Source organism: Microcaecilia unicolor, chromosome 7 (assembly GCF_901765095.1).
Source record: "Microcaecilia unicolor chromosome 7, aMicUni1.1, whole genome shotgun sequence".
Lineage (NCBI taxonomy): Eukaryota > Metazoa > Chordata > Amphibia > Gymnophiona > Siphonopidae > Microcaecilia > Microcaecilia unicolor.
The window spans coordinates 119,414,997-119,432,698 of NC_044037.1; the positions used below are offsets into that span (position 1 = coordinate 119,414,997).

The 17,702-nt window shown below is 42.1% G+C and overlaps 1 protein-coding gene across 1 annotated transcript in view; it reads right to left on the bottom strand.

Moving 5' to 3' along the window:
- ITGAL (integrin subunit alpha L) overlaps nucleotides 1-17,702 on the bottom strand; it is a 430,397-nt gene that overhangs the window by 209,498 nt on the left and 203,197 nt on the right. The window contains exons 9-11 of the mRNA XM_030209478.1: nucleotides 13,919-14,066; nucleotides 10,786-10,847; nucleotides 10,409-10,544 (exon numbers count right to left, since the gene is read on the bottom strand). Coding sequence (XP_030065338.1) covers nucleotides 10,409-10,544; nucleotides 10,786-10,847; nucleotides 13,919-14,066 — 346 coding nt within the window. The remainder of the gene's footprint in view (nucleotides 1-10,408; nucleotides 10,545-10,785; nucleotides 10,848-13,918; nucleotides 14,067-17,702) is intronic.

Consider the following 17,702-nt stretch of genomic DNA (forward strand, 5'->3'; position numbering starts at 1 on the left):
GTGAAATATATATATATGCACAATCTTTAAGAACAAAATTTTGTATAAAAAATATGGATTGATGGGAGATATATGAGGATTTGCTACACACCATTTCGCCTGAGCGAAAGAATAAGACTATTCATATGGTTGTGATATGCAGCTAATCTGATTTTCCCAATAAAAAGAAAAAATTGTTGAGTTGTCCATATTTTACATCTGATATGAAATGTTTGGGACATAGATGAACATTGATAACTTTTTTGGTCCCCACATTATATGAATAGGGTGAGTTATTCTTAAGATAAGTGATGGTTAGCATCCCATTATTGGTACTAATTGCTCATTATGCAATTAAATTGCATGCACAAATTGGGAATGCACCCAAATTTGTATGTGCAAATTTAGTGCCACAGATAGAATGGGGGGGGGGGGGGGGGAGGAACCTTAGGACAAGTCTACATGATGCAAGGCTCCTCATTAGGAGTCACCGACCAGGAAAGGGATCTAGGTGTCATCGTTGGTGATACATTGAAACCCTCTGCTCAATGTGCGGCGGCAGCTAAGAAAGCAAATAGGATGTTAGCGCTGCGTACGGCTAGTAGACGTGAATCGATTGTTTACTCTTTCCAAAAATACTAGGACTAGGGGGCACGCAATGAAGCTACAACGTAGTAAATTTAAAATGAATTGGAAAAAATATTTCTTCATTCAATGTGTAATTAAACTCTGGAATTCATTGCCAGAGAATGCAGTAAAAGCAGTTAGCTTCCTAAAAGAAAAGTCCATAAGCCATAAGCTATAAGGGCAACAAAAATGATAGCTGGGATGAGATGACTTCCCTATAAAGAAAGACTAAGGAGGCTAGGGCTTTTCAGCTTGGAGAAGAGACGGCTGAGGGGAGACATGATAGAGGTATATAAAATAATGAGTGGAGTGGAACAGGTGGATGTGAAGCGTCTGTTCACGCTTTCCAAAAATACTAGGACTAGGGGGCATGCGATGAAACTACAGTGTAGTAAATTTAAAACAAATAGGAGAAATTTTTCTTCACCTAACGCATAATTAAACTCTGGAATTCATTGCCACAGAACGTAGTGAAGGCGGTTAGCTTGGCAGAGTTTAAAAAGGGGTTGGACGGTTTCCTACAGGACAAGTCCATAAACCGCTACTAAATGGACTTGGGAAAAATCCACAATTTCGGGAATAACATGTATAAATTGTTTGCACGTTTGGGTAGCTTGTCATGTGCCCTTGACCTGGATTGGCTGCTGTCGTGGACAGGATGCTGGGCTCGATGGACCTTTGGTCTTTTCCCAGTATGGCATTACTTATGTACTATTAAAACAGACTTGGGGAAAATCCACTGTTTATTTCTAGGATAAGCAACGTAAAATGTATTGTACTGTTTTGGGATCTTGCCAGGTACTTGTAACCTGGATTGGCCACTGTTGGAAACAGGATGCTGGGCTTGATGGACCTTTGGTCTATCCCAGTATGGCAATACTTATGTTCTTAAGTCATGTGGAGATCTATGTACTAACTCATGCTAGAAGTGATCTATCTGCTGGTTCTAATGCAGATGTTATATCCCACCTTAAGACTAAAGCAATGTAGAATGTGACACTGTCAAAAGAGCCAAATATTTAAAACAATGAACTGTGGCCTAGTATCCAACTACATTCATAAGAACTACTACCACAATAATATAACTCATTAAAGGTAATCCATATAGAAATATTTTTGTGGCCCAGCAGACGGTAAGTCATAAGACATGTTGAATCTTTTATGACTTACCTTCTGATGGTCCACAAAAATATTTGTCAAAAGGGTAGCATTGTTTTGGGAGGGGCATTAGCAAACCATGGTAGGAATAGCCAGTTAACTTTCTTCTTCTTTTCTCTCTCCCAATTGTAGGAAATACAAATCATTTTTTAGGCCCAAAGCCTCAGCAGTTTACTTAGGTGAGCAAGTGTGTTTGTAGTGGATGAGCTGCAGTGAATCCATGGACCTCCCAAGGATAGGTAACTGTGCCAGGGGTATGTGCATGTGCTGCCTTGGGGAGGCTAGAAAAACCAGTGACCTGGGTTGTTATAGTGAATTGTTTGTTAGACAAAGGCTGAGAGCAGGAAGTGAAGTGAAACTGCACTGAAGGAAAAATGCTAAATATAAAACCATGAGCAGGCTATAGGAGCTGTCATGCGTGCAAGGAAGAAGCAAGAACTATATGACAGAAATGAGTGAGTTGCATAAGATCTGGTGGCAGTGCTACACTAAAAAAATCAAAGAAAAAGAGATGGTGAAAACCACAAAGTAGAGGTCTGCAAAAATAAAAGGAGTGAGACATGGGGAGAGATAGAGTATCTACAAATGAAAGATATTGATGAAAGTGATGCTGTTCTGGGAGGAGAGGAGTGGTATAGAAACACAGAAAATTTGTAACTGGTGTTCTCTGTTGACAGCACGCTTAACAGTCCCATGTGGAGATGATATAGTGAGAATGCTAGCTCATTGGCTAGAAGCTTAGAAGGCTTTGCACTTGTGCAGTAGACATTCTATAATAGAGATAGCAGCATGGAGCCTTAAGAGGTGAAAGAGAATATGGGGATGTTAATCCTGCTGTCCATGGAGAACATCAGTTATAGGTAAACAACTTTACTCTTTCCACGGACAAGCAGAATGAACTTGCATTTCCAAGCCAAGAATTGCCTTGATGCCCCCACCAACCACCACCACTATTTGTTTCTACAAGACAACCGTCAGTTGGTCAATAATAGAAGGAATTTAATCACTATAGTTGTGTGCAAAAGTTTAGGCACATTTGGTCACATTGTATGCTTAGGTGAATTCCTAAGTGAACAGAAGCTGACACAACCTCTATATGGTACAAAGTTAAATGTAATGGGGTTGATATTCCAAAGCACTTATAAGTTATGTAGTCAGAAGTGGCACTGATTGCATAAGTGTTAAAAACCCCCCAAGGTAGTTGAATGGACAGTTTTGGATGTATAACATTGTTATATGCCACAAAAAAGTGGGTGTGATTTGGAGCATTCTCGAATGGCACCACCTAGACATATATCCCCAGATTCTATAAATGGCGACTAAAGTTGCATACACAAAATCATCGCGTATAGCCAATTTGCGTGTGCAACTTAATTGCTTAACAAGCCAATCTGCGCTGATAATTTGCCACTAATAAGCAATTATGGGCACTAATTAGAATTTATGTGCTCAATTTTCTAAGCGTATTCTGTAAAGTGATGCGCACATCACAAAAGAGGGCATGGGCGGGGCATGGGCATTATAGATTATCCCCAATCTGCGCCTTAATTAGGCGCAAGCATTTGCACCCGGTTTTAGTTGGTGTAAATGGTCATGTCTAAGTTTTAGTCACAGGGACAGGTGCTACATAATTTCTATAAACTGCGCCTAAGTTTAGGCGAGGTTTACAGAATAGCGGTAAGTGTGGGGGTTTTTTTCAGTGCTGATTTTTTAGGCACCATTTATATAATCTAGTTTATAAAGGGCAAGTCAATATTCTGGGCACCCACACTTACGTTTCCCTTGGGTGCATAAATGTCTAGAGTACATAAGTGTACACTTACCTGCAAAGTACAAAAAGAGCACCTAGGTGCTGTTCTGCAAACACCTACTTAACTTACATGCTCCCAGATTCCATATATAGTGCCCAAATTTGGACACGGAGCAGAGATCTGCATGTAAACTAATTAGTTACTGAGCCAATAGCAATTAGTTATTGATGTTAATTGATACTATTTTGGACTTACACATGGATCTGCCTACATGCTATTCTGTAACTTGGTATGCCCAAAGTGTCTCACATGCAACACAAAAGGTGGCATGGCCATAGGAGGAGCAAAGGAAGAGAATGGATCATGAAGATGAAACAGAGCACTTTTATTAAAAACTGCCAACGTAACCACATTTTGTCAATTGCAGGGGCAACAACTATCAATTAGATATGATCCATAAATTAAACATAAGTCATAAATTAAAACCACAATTACAACACTTAAAACATAAAATCTTCCATAAATAAGTGAACATACTTAATTAAAACCATAAAAACATGCAAAGCTATACAAATCATGCACTGTACCAAAAAGTTAATAACAATAACACAATAATGCTATTTAACTGGCCAGGAATCATTCCTGTGTTATAGAATAGTGCACAGTTAGATTCCCGCAAAAATTCTAATTGGTGCTAATTAATGTCAGTTGATTGCTAGTGTACAACTATTGCTGTTAATGGCTTATTAACCAATTAAGCTGTATGTGTATCTCAGGATCTCGCCCAAATTTGAGCAGTATTTATGGAATCTGGGGACTAGTTTTTAAAAAGTGTTGACTGCAGCATTGACTTGTTTGTTTCTTGGGATACATCTAATAAACGAAGGCATATTTCCAAAAATATACCCTGGAATGGACTTGAGTTCTTCTAAATGTGGAGCAGTGTGAAGCTTTTCCCAGCGTGATCAGGATCAGACCTCCTTTTGAGCAAAACATAACAAACACATTAGGTGGAGGTTCTATCCATACAGCAATATTGAGGGCTTACGGAAAAGGAGAGTCTTATTTTTATTTGAGCTGCCAGTGCAACGCATTTGGGTCAGATACCAACTGTGTGTGTCATACTTGTTTTAAACATAAGGCTAGCCATTAGTAAGCGGTGCCGAACCAAAATGTTAAAACTTGTTGGCCAAATGATATTAAAATATGATTTGGCATCAGCATGTATAATTAGAAGACAATAAAAGATAACTTACCAAAACTAGTTCTATAAAATCTTCCCACATTCAACAAAACAACCTATAATGGTGATCCAGTGGTCCACTAATGCCAGAATGGAACTTCCCTCTGCTGTGACCTGTCCTTGTGGAAGAAGGAAGTTACCTCAGAGAGGGGCAGACCACAGGAGAGAGAAACTCTGGCATCATCAGCACTGGCCAATGTAGCTGCTGGTGCTGCCATTCCTGCATGGAGGAAACAAGATTGTGTGTGTGTGTGGGGGGGGGGGGGGGGGGGGGGTTCGGTGACGGGAGCAGAGCACTGAGGCATAAAGAGATTGGGAGCGTTGTGATCTGTAGAGAGAGTGGTGTGGGCATTAGGCACATCACATGGGAGGTTATCACTGGGCCCCCCACTGCCCTGGGCCCTTGGGCACTGCCCGGTTGCCTGAATGGTCAGCCTGCCCCTGCTCTGATCTCAGAAGGGCCAACAAACATAGTAACATAGTAACATAGTAGATGATGGCAGAAAAAGACCTGCACGGTCCATCCAGTCTGCCCAACAAGACAACTCATGTGTGCTACTTTTGTGTATACCTTACTTTGATTTGTACCTGTGCTCTTCAGGGCATAGACTGTATAAGTCTGCCCAGCTCTAGCCCCGCCTCCCACCACCGGCTCTGGCACAGACCGTATAAGTCTGCCCAGCGCTATCCCTGCCTCCCAACCTCCAGTCCCGCCTCCCACCACTGGCTCTGGCACAGACCGTATAAGTCTGCCCCGCACTATCCCCGCCTCCCAACCTCCAGCCCCGCCTCCCACTACCGGCTCTGCTATCCAATCTCGGTTAAGCTCCTGAGGATCCTTTCCTTCTGAACAGGATTCCTTTATGTTTATCCCACGCATGTTTGAATTCCGTTACCGTTTTCCTCTCCACCACCTCCTGTGGGAGGGCATTCCAAGCATCCACCACTCTCTCCGTGAAGAAATACTTCCTGACATTTTTCTTGAGTCTGCCCCCCTTCAATCTCATTTCATGTCCTCTCGTTCTACCACCTTCGTATCTCCGGAAAAGGTTCGTTTGCGGATTAATACCTTTCAAATATTTGAACGTCTGTATCATATCACCCCTGTTTCTCCTTTCCTCCAGGGTATACATGTTCAGGTCAGCAAGTCTCTCCTCATACGTCTTGTTACGCAAATCCCATACCATTCTCGTAGCTTTTCTTTGCACCGCTTCGATTCTTTTTACATCCTTAGCAAGATACGGCCTCCAAAACTGAACACAATACTCTAGATGGGGCCTCACCAATGACTTATACAGAGGCATCAACACCCCCTTTCTTCTGCTGGTCATACCTCTCTCTATACAGCCCAACAACCTTCTAGATACAGCCACCGCCTTGTCACACTGTTTCGTCACCTTCAAATCCTCAGATACTATCACCCCAAGGTCCCTCTCCCCGTCTGAACCTATCAGACTCTCGCCACCTAACACATACGTCTCCCGTGGATTTCTATTCCCTAAGTGCATCACTTTGCATTTCTTCGCATTGAATTTTAATTGCCAGACCTTAGACCATTGTTCTAGCTTCTTCAAATCCTTTTTCATGTTTTCCACTCCCTCCGGGGTGTCCACTCTGTTACAGATCTTAGTATCATCCGCAAATAGGCAAACTTTACCTTCTAACCCTTCGGCAAGGTCACTCACAAATATATTGAACAGAATCGGCCCCAGCACCGATCCTTGAGGCACTCCACTACTCACCTTTCCCTCCTCCGAGCTAACTCCATTCACCACCACCCTCTGGCGTCTGTCCGTCAACCAGTTCCTAATCCAGTTCACCACTTTAGGTCCTATCTTCAGCCCATCCAGTTTATTTAAAAGCCTCCTGTGGGGAACCGTGTCAAAAGCTTTGCTGAAATCTAAGTAGATTACGTCCATAGCTCGTCCATGATTCAATTCTCCTGTCACCCAATCAAAAAACTCAATGAGATTAGTTTGGCACGATTTCCCTTTGGTAAAACCATGTTGTCTCGGATCTTGCAACTTATTGGCTTCCAGGAAATTCACTATCCTTTCCTTCAGCATCGCTTCCATTACTTTTCCAATAACCGAAGTGAGGCTTACCGGCCTGTAGTTTCCAGCTACTTCCCTATCACCACTTTTGTGAAGAGGGACCACCTCCGCCATTCTCCAATCCCTCGGAACATCTCCCGTCTCCAAGGATTTATTAAACAAATCTTTAAGAGGACCCGCCAGGACCTCTCTGAGCTCCCTTAATATCCTGGGGTGGATCCCGTCCGGTCCCATGGCTTTGTCCACCTTTAGCTTTACAAGTTGTTCATACACACTCTCTTCTGTAAATGATGCTGTATCCACTCCACTATCATTTGTACTTTTTCCAGTCCATCGCGGTCCTGCTCCAGGATTTTCTTCTGTGAAAACAGAACAAAAGTATCTATTTAGCAAATTTGCTTTTCCTTCATCACTATCTACATAGCGGTTCGCAGTATCTTTTAGTCTCACAATTCCCTTTTTAGTCATTCTCCTTTCACTAATATACCTGAAGAAATTTTTGTCACCCCTCCTTACATTTCTAGCCATTTGTTCTTCCGTTTGCACTTTCGCCAGACGTATCTCTCTCTTGGCTTCTTTCAGTTTCCTCCGGTATTCCTTCCCGTGTTCCTGTTCTTGAGTTTTTGTGTATTTCTGTAACGCCAACTCTTTAGCCTTTATTTTCTCAGCCACTTGCTTGGAGAACCATATCGGTTTCCTTTTTCTCTTGCTTTTATTTACTTTCCTTACATAAAGGTTTGTAGCCCTATTTATAGCTTCTTTCAGCCTGGACCACTGTCCTTCCACTTCTTGTACTTCCTCCCAGCCCATCAGCTCCTTCCTCAGGTATTCCCCCATTTTAGTAAAGTCAGCACGCTTGAAATCCAGGACTTTGAGTTTTGAGTGGCTGCCCTCCACTACAGCAGTCATATCAAACCAAACCGTTTGATGGTCACTGCCGCCCAGGTGGGCACCCACTCGGACATTTGACACGCTATCCCCATTTGTGAGCACCAGATCCAGCGTCGCTCCCTCCCTCATGGGTTCCGTCACCATTTGTCTGAGCAAAACACTTTGGAAAGCATCCACGATCTGTCTACTTCTCTCCGATTTCGCCGACGGAACCTTCCAATCTACATCCGGCAGATTGAAATCTCCCAGCAACAGCACCTCCCTCTTCTTTCCTAACTTTTGAATATCCGCGATCAGATCCCTATCTAGTTCTTCCAGTTGTGTCGGGGGTCTGTAGACAACACCCACATGGACTGAGGTTCTATCATCTCTTTTTAAGGTGATCCATATCGCTTCTTCTTTTCCCCAGGTCCCTGTCATTTCAGTCGCCGTGATATCATTTCTCACATACAGAGCTACTCCTCCACCTTTACGACCCTCTCTATCCTTCCTAAATAGATTATAGCCTGGTATGTTTGCATCCCATTCATGGGAACCATTTAGCCACGTCTCCGTGATTGCAACAATGTCTAAGTCTGCCTCCACCATCAGGGCTTGAAGGTCATGAACGTTATTGCTTAGACTGTGAGCATTTGCGGTCATTGCATTCCATCTACATTTCCTGGTATGTGTTTTAGTGATTTGGGGGCGTCTTAACCCTTTGGGTACCTTCCTATCTTTTTGTTCCACCTTCATTCCTTTTTCTTCTGCATCCGTTCTATTTTCAGGACTATCACAGTGCTGTAATGGTGCAAAAGAATTCTGTAGGGGCATCACTTGTGAGGGCGGATGCTTGTGTGTCACATAACGAACTCTGCCTGAGCCTACTGTGAACCATCTATTTTTAGGTGGTTTTATCCTTTGAGGCAGTGGTGTAAATTTGGTTTGATTCTGAGCAGTATGATTTTGTGGAGTCTTTGAAGCTGCTTTAAGTGTATCTAATTCCTCCTTTAGTTTACTGAGCTCCTTTTTTAAACTAGCGAGCTGATGACATACAGGACAAGCTTTTAGTGTCCAGATGATTGGCCTTGAAACTAAAGCACCACAATTATTACAGAGAATAAGAGTCATGCTGATGTATTTGGTATGAATAGGTATGCTATGATGGGGTTAAGAGTATGCAAGATTTACTTTACTCTTAAGCCACACAGGCAGAGAGATTTGTATTTGGGTGGAGTTAATTTGTGATAAATAGTGTATGTAGGTAAAAGAAAAGCAATCATCATTTTATGCTGCTTCTTTTTTTATTTAGAAAGAAATATGACACTTAAAAATCTCAAGATATATACCCTGGATGTACCAGCTGAAAATCACTCTTTGGCGTTCAATCTAACATTGTGGATGGTAAATTTCGCCCCATTGGCAAGTCTGCATACTTTACAACCTTTATGCTTTCACAAGAGTCTGAGATGGAAGTATAAAAAAATATTTGGGTTCTGTATTGGAACTTTGAAAGTAAATCCACTTTGCTCAGCATAGAAACATTAAACCTTGGGTACACTGACATTGTTCAGGTGAAGCAGCATGTACATAAATGTAGCGATTTTAGAACAAGCCGCAGAAGTAGATGTGGTCGCTGTATGTGTAAAAAGCAGGAAAATATATGTTTACGTTCCCTAGCAGCCCAGCAAAACCTCCAGCCCAAGGCAGGCAGTACACATGTATATTTACATTTACTCTGGAGCAGATAAATACTAGAGTTGCACATTTAGGACTCGATTCTATAAATAGTGCCCAAATTTGGGCACTGATAAAAATTTGCGCTAAGCGCTATTCTATAAACAGCGCTCAAAGTAGGGCACTGTTTATAGAATAGTGTTTGGCACTGGGATATACGCCCAGTTTTGGGTGTAAGAATCTACACCAAGTAAAATATTGTGTAAATTCTCACACCTAAATTAGGTGTGGATCTCTCTTTTTCTATAAAACTGTGTGAAAATTCCTGGACTGCCACTGATCCGCCCATGCTCCTCCTGTGGCCACACCCTCTTTTTGGATTCACATGTAAAATTTATGTACAGATCCTGGCGCCTAAAGATATGTCCATAAATTTTACTTATTATCGCTGGTAGTTGATTATTAGTGTACAACTATCAGTACTAATTGTCTCATTTATCAATTAAATTGCACGTGCTTTATCTGTTTTCACTTCAGGTGTGCTCCATCCATTGCAAGGGAAATGAAACTAAGTGGCACATGCTGCTGCAACCCGAGGAAGGAGTGCAGCTGAGAATGTAGACTACTGGGGCTTATGCAGTCACATCTCCTGCCTTTGTGTTTCCTACTGTTGCTGCTACCCCCTCCCCTTCAGAGCCGCTGCCCCCTCACAACCACATTTGAGAGGTGAGATGCTGCACTGTTAGGAAGGGAGAGGGAGAGGGGAGATACTATATGTTGGGGGGGGGGAGGAGAAAAGGGAGATGCTGCACTGTTGGCCAGTTTATGTGATTAATCTTGCAATTAAAAATGTTAATCATGATTGAATGATTACAATTATTAATCAATGTGCAGCCCTAGCAAATATGCCTGTGTATGTTTGCTGGGCTATGCAGCCAGTAAGTGTTACATCATCTGTAAACCCAGTTTGAAAAAAATGCAGTACAAGAGCTTCCTCTTTAACTCTCTGTGCCTTAGTTGGATGGGAAGAAATATACCATATTACTTACCTAGATATGCATTTTTCATTGTTTCAGTGACTGAATCATTGATGTTGATTAGGGTCTCCTGGTTGAAATCCTCCTGTATTTCAATGAGTCCCCCAGCCCAGTCATTAATGCCAACAGCTCCCAGCACTGTTATGTTCTGTGAGAGAGTGGCACCAATGTGGTTAGGGTGTCATAGCAAGGGTTAATAAATCCAGAAAATAGTACAGATCTAATTGAGCATTTTCCTGTTGCCAGTTGTATAGGCAGAGAATTTAATACTTTGCTTGTGCTTTCGGAAACTCATCATTAGATTCCTTTGCGTGCCTATATTCCTGTTTTATTGCTTTTGAAAATGTAAACCCAATAACTTGTGAAAACAAATGGTGCTGAAGACTCACAGGTGACAGATCAGCACTGAACCCACTGGATGACATTTCAAGGTGAAAGGAACTCCCTGTACCTGCCACCAGAAGAGCAAAAAGAGGGATTATTTTTCTTATTTTAGCTCATGCTGAATTGCATTCATATACAGTTAGTTGGTGTTCCCTCGTCCACTAGGGCAGTGCTTCTTAACCCTTTGCATTGTTTTTAATTGATATACATGAGAGAGATTTGCATATGAATGACCAATATATGCAAATGTATTTCATGAATATTCATTGGGGTAATCCTGAAAACCTGACTGACGAGGTGTGTTTCTAAGAGAAAGATGAGAAGCACTACCCTAAGAACTTATACTCTAAGCTTGTACCTGAAGTAGTTTAGTTTTAGATTGGTGATTTAAAATACCAGCCTTTATAACGTCAGTGGTTTACAATTAGGAAAGGAATTCCAACTAATATAAGAAAAAGAGAGGATAGGTAAAGCTAGAAAAATAGCAAACAGAGAAGGAGCATTGAGCTATTCAGACCATCATGCCAGCGGCAATGGGGAGGAGCCTAAAAGGCTTTGGTAAAAAGATAAGTTATGAGAGTAATTTTAAACTAGGAATAAGACTGCTCTGCATGAAGGGGGAAGGTAAGGAATTCCATAAGGAAGGACTGAAAGTAAAGAAGGAAGAGTGAGGAAATAGACTAGAGTGTAGTATGAGAAAGCACAGGAGTTGAAAGTTGATGGGCCGTAGCAGAACGAAGGGTACAGGCAGACCTATAAGGGATTATTAGTGATGACAAATAGGCAAGGGCAGCAGAAAAGAGAGCTTTATGGGTTAACATCAGGACCTTGTACTGTATATGATAAGAAATAGGTAACCAGTGATACTGTTAAACAAGGGAGTGATGAGATGAAAGCGTTGAACACAGGAAAGGATTTGTATGGCAGTATTCTGAACAGTTTGCAACTTTTTGATGAGTGTTGATGGCAAACTAGAGTAAAAAATATTGCAGTAGTAGTTGAGCTTAGAAATTATTAGGGCATGAATCAAGATAGCACAAATGGAACGCAAAGAGCAGAAACAGGAACGTATTCCAGCAGAAACCCGAGGAACAAAGGATAAATGGGTATCAAGGACAATCCCTAAATACTTAAGAGTATCAACCAGCTTTATAGGGTTGCCACAAATTGTAGGACTGGAGGAGGGAATAACTGTAGATCTGGTTAACCAAAGCACTAAAGTTTTAGAAGGATTAAGTACCAAGCAATTAGGCACATTAGGATCATGGGTGGAAAGCAGGAGGATATCATCAGCATAGATATAGAGTGCATCACCTAAGTTTTGGAAAAAGGCAAGCGGGGACAGGAAGATATTAAATAAAATTGGTGACAGAATAGAACCCTGTGGGACACAAGAAAGCCCTTGTGAAGTTTGAACTATAAAGTTATCATCAGAGAGATGTGGGGAGAACCATAAAACGACTGTACCAGAAGTACCTACAGAAACAAGTCGTGCAAACAAAAGAGAGTGATCCATCAAATCAAAAGCAGCAGTTAAATCTAGAGAAATTAAGAGAATATTCTTTCTTTTATCAAAAGGTTTATGAATGTCATACAAAAGGGAAGTAAGGATAGTCCATGGTGAAAACCGAATTGTCTAGGGTGCAAAAGAAGAGAAGCCTCAATATGATCACTGAGTTGGTGAAAAACAATTTTGTCCATAAGTTTCAGAAGAAAGGGAATATGGAAGATTGACCTAAAATTACTAGGATCAAGCTTATTGAGAGAGGATTTTTTCAGTAAAGGATGAACAACTGATGTCTTCTAAGCAGAAGGTATGATATCAGAGGAAAGGTTGTTTCTAATCATAGACAAAACGAGAGGTAGAAGTTCATGGAGAGAGCTGTTAAGCCAAGATGAGGGCAGAGGATCCAATACACAGAATGTTTTCTTTATGGAACTGTAGGTCCTAGAGAGGTCAGAAAGGGATGGAAGATTGAAAGTGAACCAGGAAGAGCTAGAGAAAATGGTAGAAACTACAATAGACTGTGAAGCGAAATCAGATGGTGGATGTGAAGAGGCAGACAGGGTAGAAGAGGGATTGGAAACTGGATAACTGGGCTAAGATGACAAAGGAGCAGGCCTAAGGTTCTGGATCTCTTTAGAGAAACACTGAGCAAAAACATCAGGGGTCAGGGAAGAACGAGACGGTCCAAGTGAAAACAATTTTGAAAGAAGTTGAAAAAGGACATGTGGGACATTGGGTGCTTCACAAACTAGTTTAGAATAGTAATCTCGATGGACATTTCTCAATTGGATAAAATATTCCTGAAGGAGTTGGCGATAGTGGGCGAGGGATACAGGGTTTTTAGGTTTATGCCATTCTCTTTCCGTGTGGCATAGTTTACGCTTAGTCAAACGTAAATCACCATTATATCAAGGCTTGCCAGATTAGGCAACCAAGGTAGGCAGTCGGAGGGGGGCATAAGGTTCAATGGCCAACCTGAGGTTAGTGCACCAGAGGGAAACCTAGTCATTAAGAGGTAGGGAGGTGAAGTCAGCTGGAAAAGCTAACTAAAGAGGAGGAACAGTCGTCAACAGCCCTAAAGTCGAGGAAGGATGGGCTAGAAGAAAGGATAGTAGGATAAGCGGGAATAAGGGACATATAAAATTTTATAAGGTAATAGTCCAACCAAGGAAGGGGAGAATGACTGAATGAAAAAGGAATGGAAGAATGGGTTAGGACTAAGTCTAAGATATGACCTGCTTGGTGAGTGGAAGAAGAAATATGTTAAAGGAAAGAGAGATCAGATAGTAGAGAGAGGAACTGTTGAGGGTGAAGTACCTTTTTCCAAGGTCACAATGATCCATGGGATTGCAATCCTGTCCTCCCTGGTTCTCAGCATACAAGTGTAGCCACTAGACTACTCCTGCACCCCAAAGTTGCTTGTTACTCAAATAAAATATGTATTCATGAATAATGCCACACCCCTGTTGTTAACCCCTGTTCTGCTTCTTTCTTATTATATGTTGATCGCACACACATCCAGAGGTCAATTCCTGAAGTTTGCTGGTGTCTTTTCAGCATTTCTCTCTGAGAACTACTCTAAGGTGTCTAGGTCTTCAGAACAAATTTAGATTCAGTAAATAGTTTCTTACCTTCAATGGAGAAAATCTTTTCCTGCAGCTCACTGAAAAATGACTTCAGTTTCTCAAAGCTGAGCACCTTGACATGTTTCTCCACTGGATGGGAAGCAAATCTAGCTAGGTATGCTGTCACATTCTTGCTGTCAAAGTTGTTCCCAACCTATTGAAATCCAAATTTTATTACCATGTTGAACAGGGCCAGCCCAAGCGTTTCTAATGCTCTAGTGAATACTCAGGAAGTCATTCTCTCCCCACTAGGGGGTCTTTTACTAAGGTGTGCTAGTATTTTTAGTTTGTGCTAAAAATCAGCTGGTGCTAAGCAGAGATGCCCTTTATATTCCTATCGGTGTCTCAGTGTTTAATACCAGCTAAAAACGCTAGCACACCTTAGTAAAAGGCCCCCCATGTGGTGGCTCAAGGCAATCTGCTGCCTGAGACAAGGGATAAGATGGTGCCCCAATGCACCCAAAAAGGAGTGACCATCAAGAGCTCTGGTTAGGGAATAGGGAGGGAGGGTTCCCTCTTCAGAACACTGGTTAAGCAGTTGATCCAAGAAACAAAAATGCAATTTATATTCCCAGGCTATATAATAATGTAATGAAAGCATTGCCGTTGTTGGTTAGGCTCAGCAATAATTGTAGCAGTTACATTATGTAGTCTGGGTCTTTAATATAAAAATACTGACCCTGACCCTACACACTGGACCATCACGTTGTTAATTGTAAACATCTATCCTGCAGAACCAGGAGATTTTCCTATCAAACTTGCTTTGCCTTATTCTGTTTTAATTCTTTACCAGCAACATAAACTGTTTCCAGTACTAGGCATATTATAATACAAAACCCTACAAAAGCCACCCTGGACCAGAGCTCACACAATAAGGAGCCCACTTAGAAAAGGACAGCACTGTAGATGTTGTAATGGGCTGTAGAACAGTGTTTTCTAAACAAACCCTGTAGTACCTCCTAGCTAATCTGGATTTCAGGATATCCACAATGGGTCACATTTTCAAAGAATTTATGCTCTTAACTCTGAGAGTTCACTTCTAAGTAGATCTCAGAAAATTTGCTAGGGCTGAGTGCCTACATTTATACTCAAAGGACCTGACATTCAGCCGGTGGCAATCAGAATTTTGCTGACCGCCGCTGGCGTAATCCCTGGAAATTCAATGCCAGGGACATATCCGGGTTCTGGAATTGAATTTCTGGGTATTAACAGGCTATAAGTGAACCATGTAAAAATAGGACTGTATTTTATGTGATCCTATTTATGTGGTTACCTTGGCCGGTTAAGTGTTGAATTAACTAGCCAAGTGATGACTCCACCCTTGGAATGCCCCCCCCCCCCCCCGAAATAGCCAGTTTCACATTGAGCGCTAACATCTTCAGCAGCACTATCTGGTTAAGTGCCACTGAATATGTCTGATTAGTCCTGGACAGGCAATTTAAACAGCTAGGAGCTTCTTCTGACCGTTTAAATCATTTTAAATATTGGGCTCAGATTTTCATTGAAATTGAAGAGCAGGGACAGATTTAGGACAGGGAAATAAAGTTAGGAATTTGCCACTCATTTTTAGTACTGGGCTCATAAAAATAGACAAATGTTTGTTAAAGTTCAGCTAGCAGCGGTCAGCGTTTTTTTTTAAAGCATTGACCGTCGCTGGCTAAATCAGATCCAGACGTTCAGTTGGCATCAGTCAGCATTTCTTAAAGCACTGACTATCTCTGGCTAAATTAGACCTAGATATTCAATGTTTGGCCATGTCCAGGCACTGGTATTGAATATCCAGATCTGACCAGATAGGTGCTGGCCACCATTTTTGCCTTGTTCCTAGATGGCAAGTTAGTGCTGATAGTCAGTGGCATTGCTTAGTTAATACTGATATTGGTGGCTGGCTCACTGAGCACAAGGGGACAGGAATCTTTCCTGCCTGCTTAAATCATTTTGAATATTGGGCCCAAGATCTTTATCAGGGGAATCAATTAGGGTGGAACCCAGAATATTGATGTTCGGGTTGATGTCTAGAAGAATAAGGAGAAAAGAGAACTTGTTAAAATGGGAATTAGTGCCATAATGGGGCATTGGAAATAGGAATAAGCATTTAGTATTGGAGGAATAGATGGTTTGATAGCTGAACTAGAAAAATTAGGTGACATGTGTAATAATAGGTACAATAAAGAGGGGAAGGAGTGAGAAAGGTTGGCTCAATATTTGAAATAGTAAATATAAGGGGCAGGGGAAGCACTTAAGAAGGTTAAGAGGGGATGGAAAGTAGGGGGAGTTAAGGGAAGAAGGAAAGCAATGATATTATAATATGAAGGAAGGGGGAAAGGGAGAGGGGCTGCTGTTTTTTTTTCTGTAAGTGTGGGATAGATGAAGGTGGGGGCACAGAAGGAACAACTGTACCCCTGTTGTTATAGGGTGATTAGTTTATGGGGAGAAGGAGGGTAATAGACATTAGGGTCTGTGCAAAGTTTCTGGTTGGTTTTTGTATTATAAGTCCCTGAAGTGCAAGGAACCTGGGGAAAGGAAGAAGCTATATGGATCGTCCTGGAAAGAGAAGATGGAGCCTGTATCCACACGGGTGTTGAAGACCTCCAGCACAAATGGAGAAGCTGAACAAGGATCTGATCGAAGATATCCATAGGCTTGGAATGAAAGGGAAAGCGCTATAGCTGGGAGATTTCAACCTGCCTGATGTAGATTGGACATCCCATCAGCAGAATTCAGTAGCGTTCCTAGGGGGGGCTGACACCTGGGGCGGATCGCTGATGCGCCCTGCCCCCCGGGTGCAGCGCCCCCTCTGGTGCAGCGCGACCCCCCCCAGTGAAAGGACACCCCCCACCCTGGCGAAAGAACCCCCTGGGTGCAAGCCGCTGGGGGGATGCTGCGCGCCGGTCTGCTTCGTTCGTTTCCATGCTCCCTCTGCCCCGGAACAGGTTACTTCCTGTTCTGGGGCAGAGGGAGCATGGAAACGAATGAAGCTGACCTGCGTGCGGCACGCACCCGAGGCGGACCGCCCCCGCCGCCCCTCCCCCCCTTGGTACGCCACTGGCAGAATTAGACCTTGAGCTATTACTAAAAAGGGCGTGAGCAAAATCGAAATAAATAAATAAAAGAAGCAGAGAGATCGTGGATGATTGTCAAAGTGCTTTGAACAGACAAATGGTGACATGAACTCACAAGGGAAGGATCAATGCTGGATCTAGTTGTCACAAATGGAGGAAGTGTTTCCAACATCCGGGTAGGTGCCCACTTAGGCAATACTAATCATGCACAAGAAGTCCCAGCATGCTGCTCAGAGCCAGAAACAAGCAGCAGGGAGCCGCAAAAGTCTATTTGGCTGGCGAGGCTCAACATCCCCTCCAGCAAAGTAAAGGGGAGTTCAAGAGGGGGCAAAAGCCCAAATTTTGTGAGCCGACTGTTAAAGTAGCCACAGGGGGCCTACTTTAACAACTGGCTCCCAAAATTTGTAAAAACTTAACAAACGGCTCTCGAGCTGGTGCAAGCCCACTCCAGGACAGCACTATGCATAGATTTAATTTTCAAAACTAAACATATTGTTTTGCACTGGTTTGAATACTTACATAAATAGCAAGTACAAAGTAACTGGGTAGTTTTATTTTAAAAATTAGCTATAAGGTAAAGCAGTCACCTGCTTTTAGATTGTATAAGTTATTGAAAATTGTCACAAATATATATATATACAGTGGGGGAAATAAGTATTTGATCCCTTGCTGATTTTGTAAGTTTGCCCACTGACAAAGACATGAGCAGCCCATAATTGAAGGGTAGG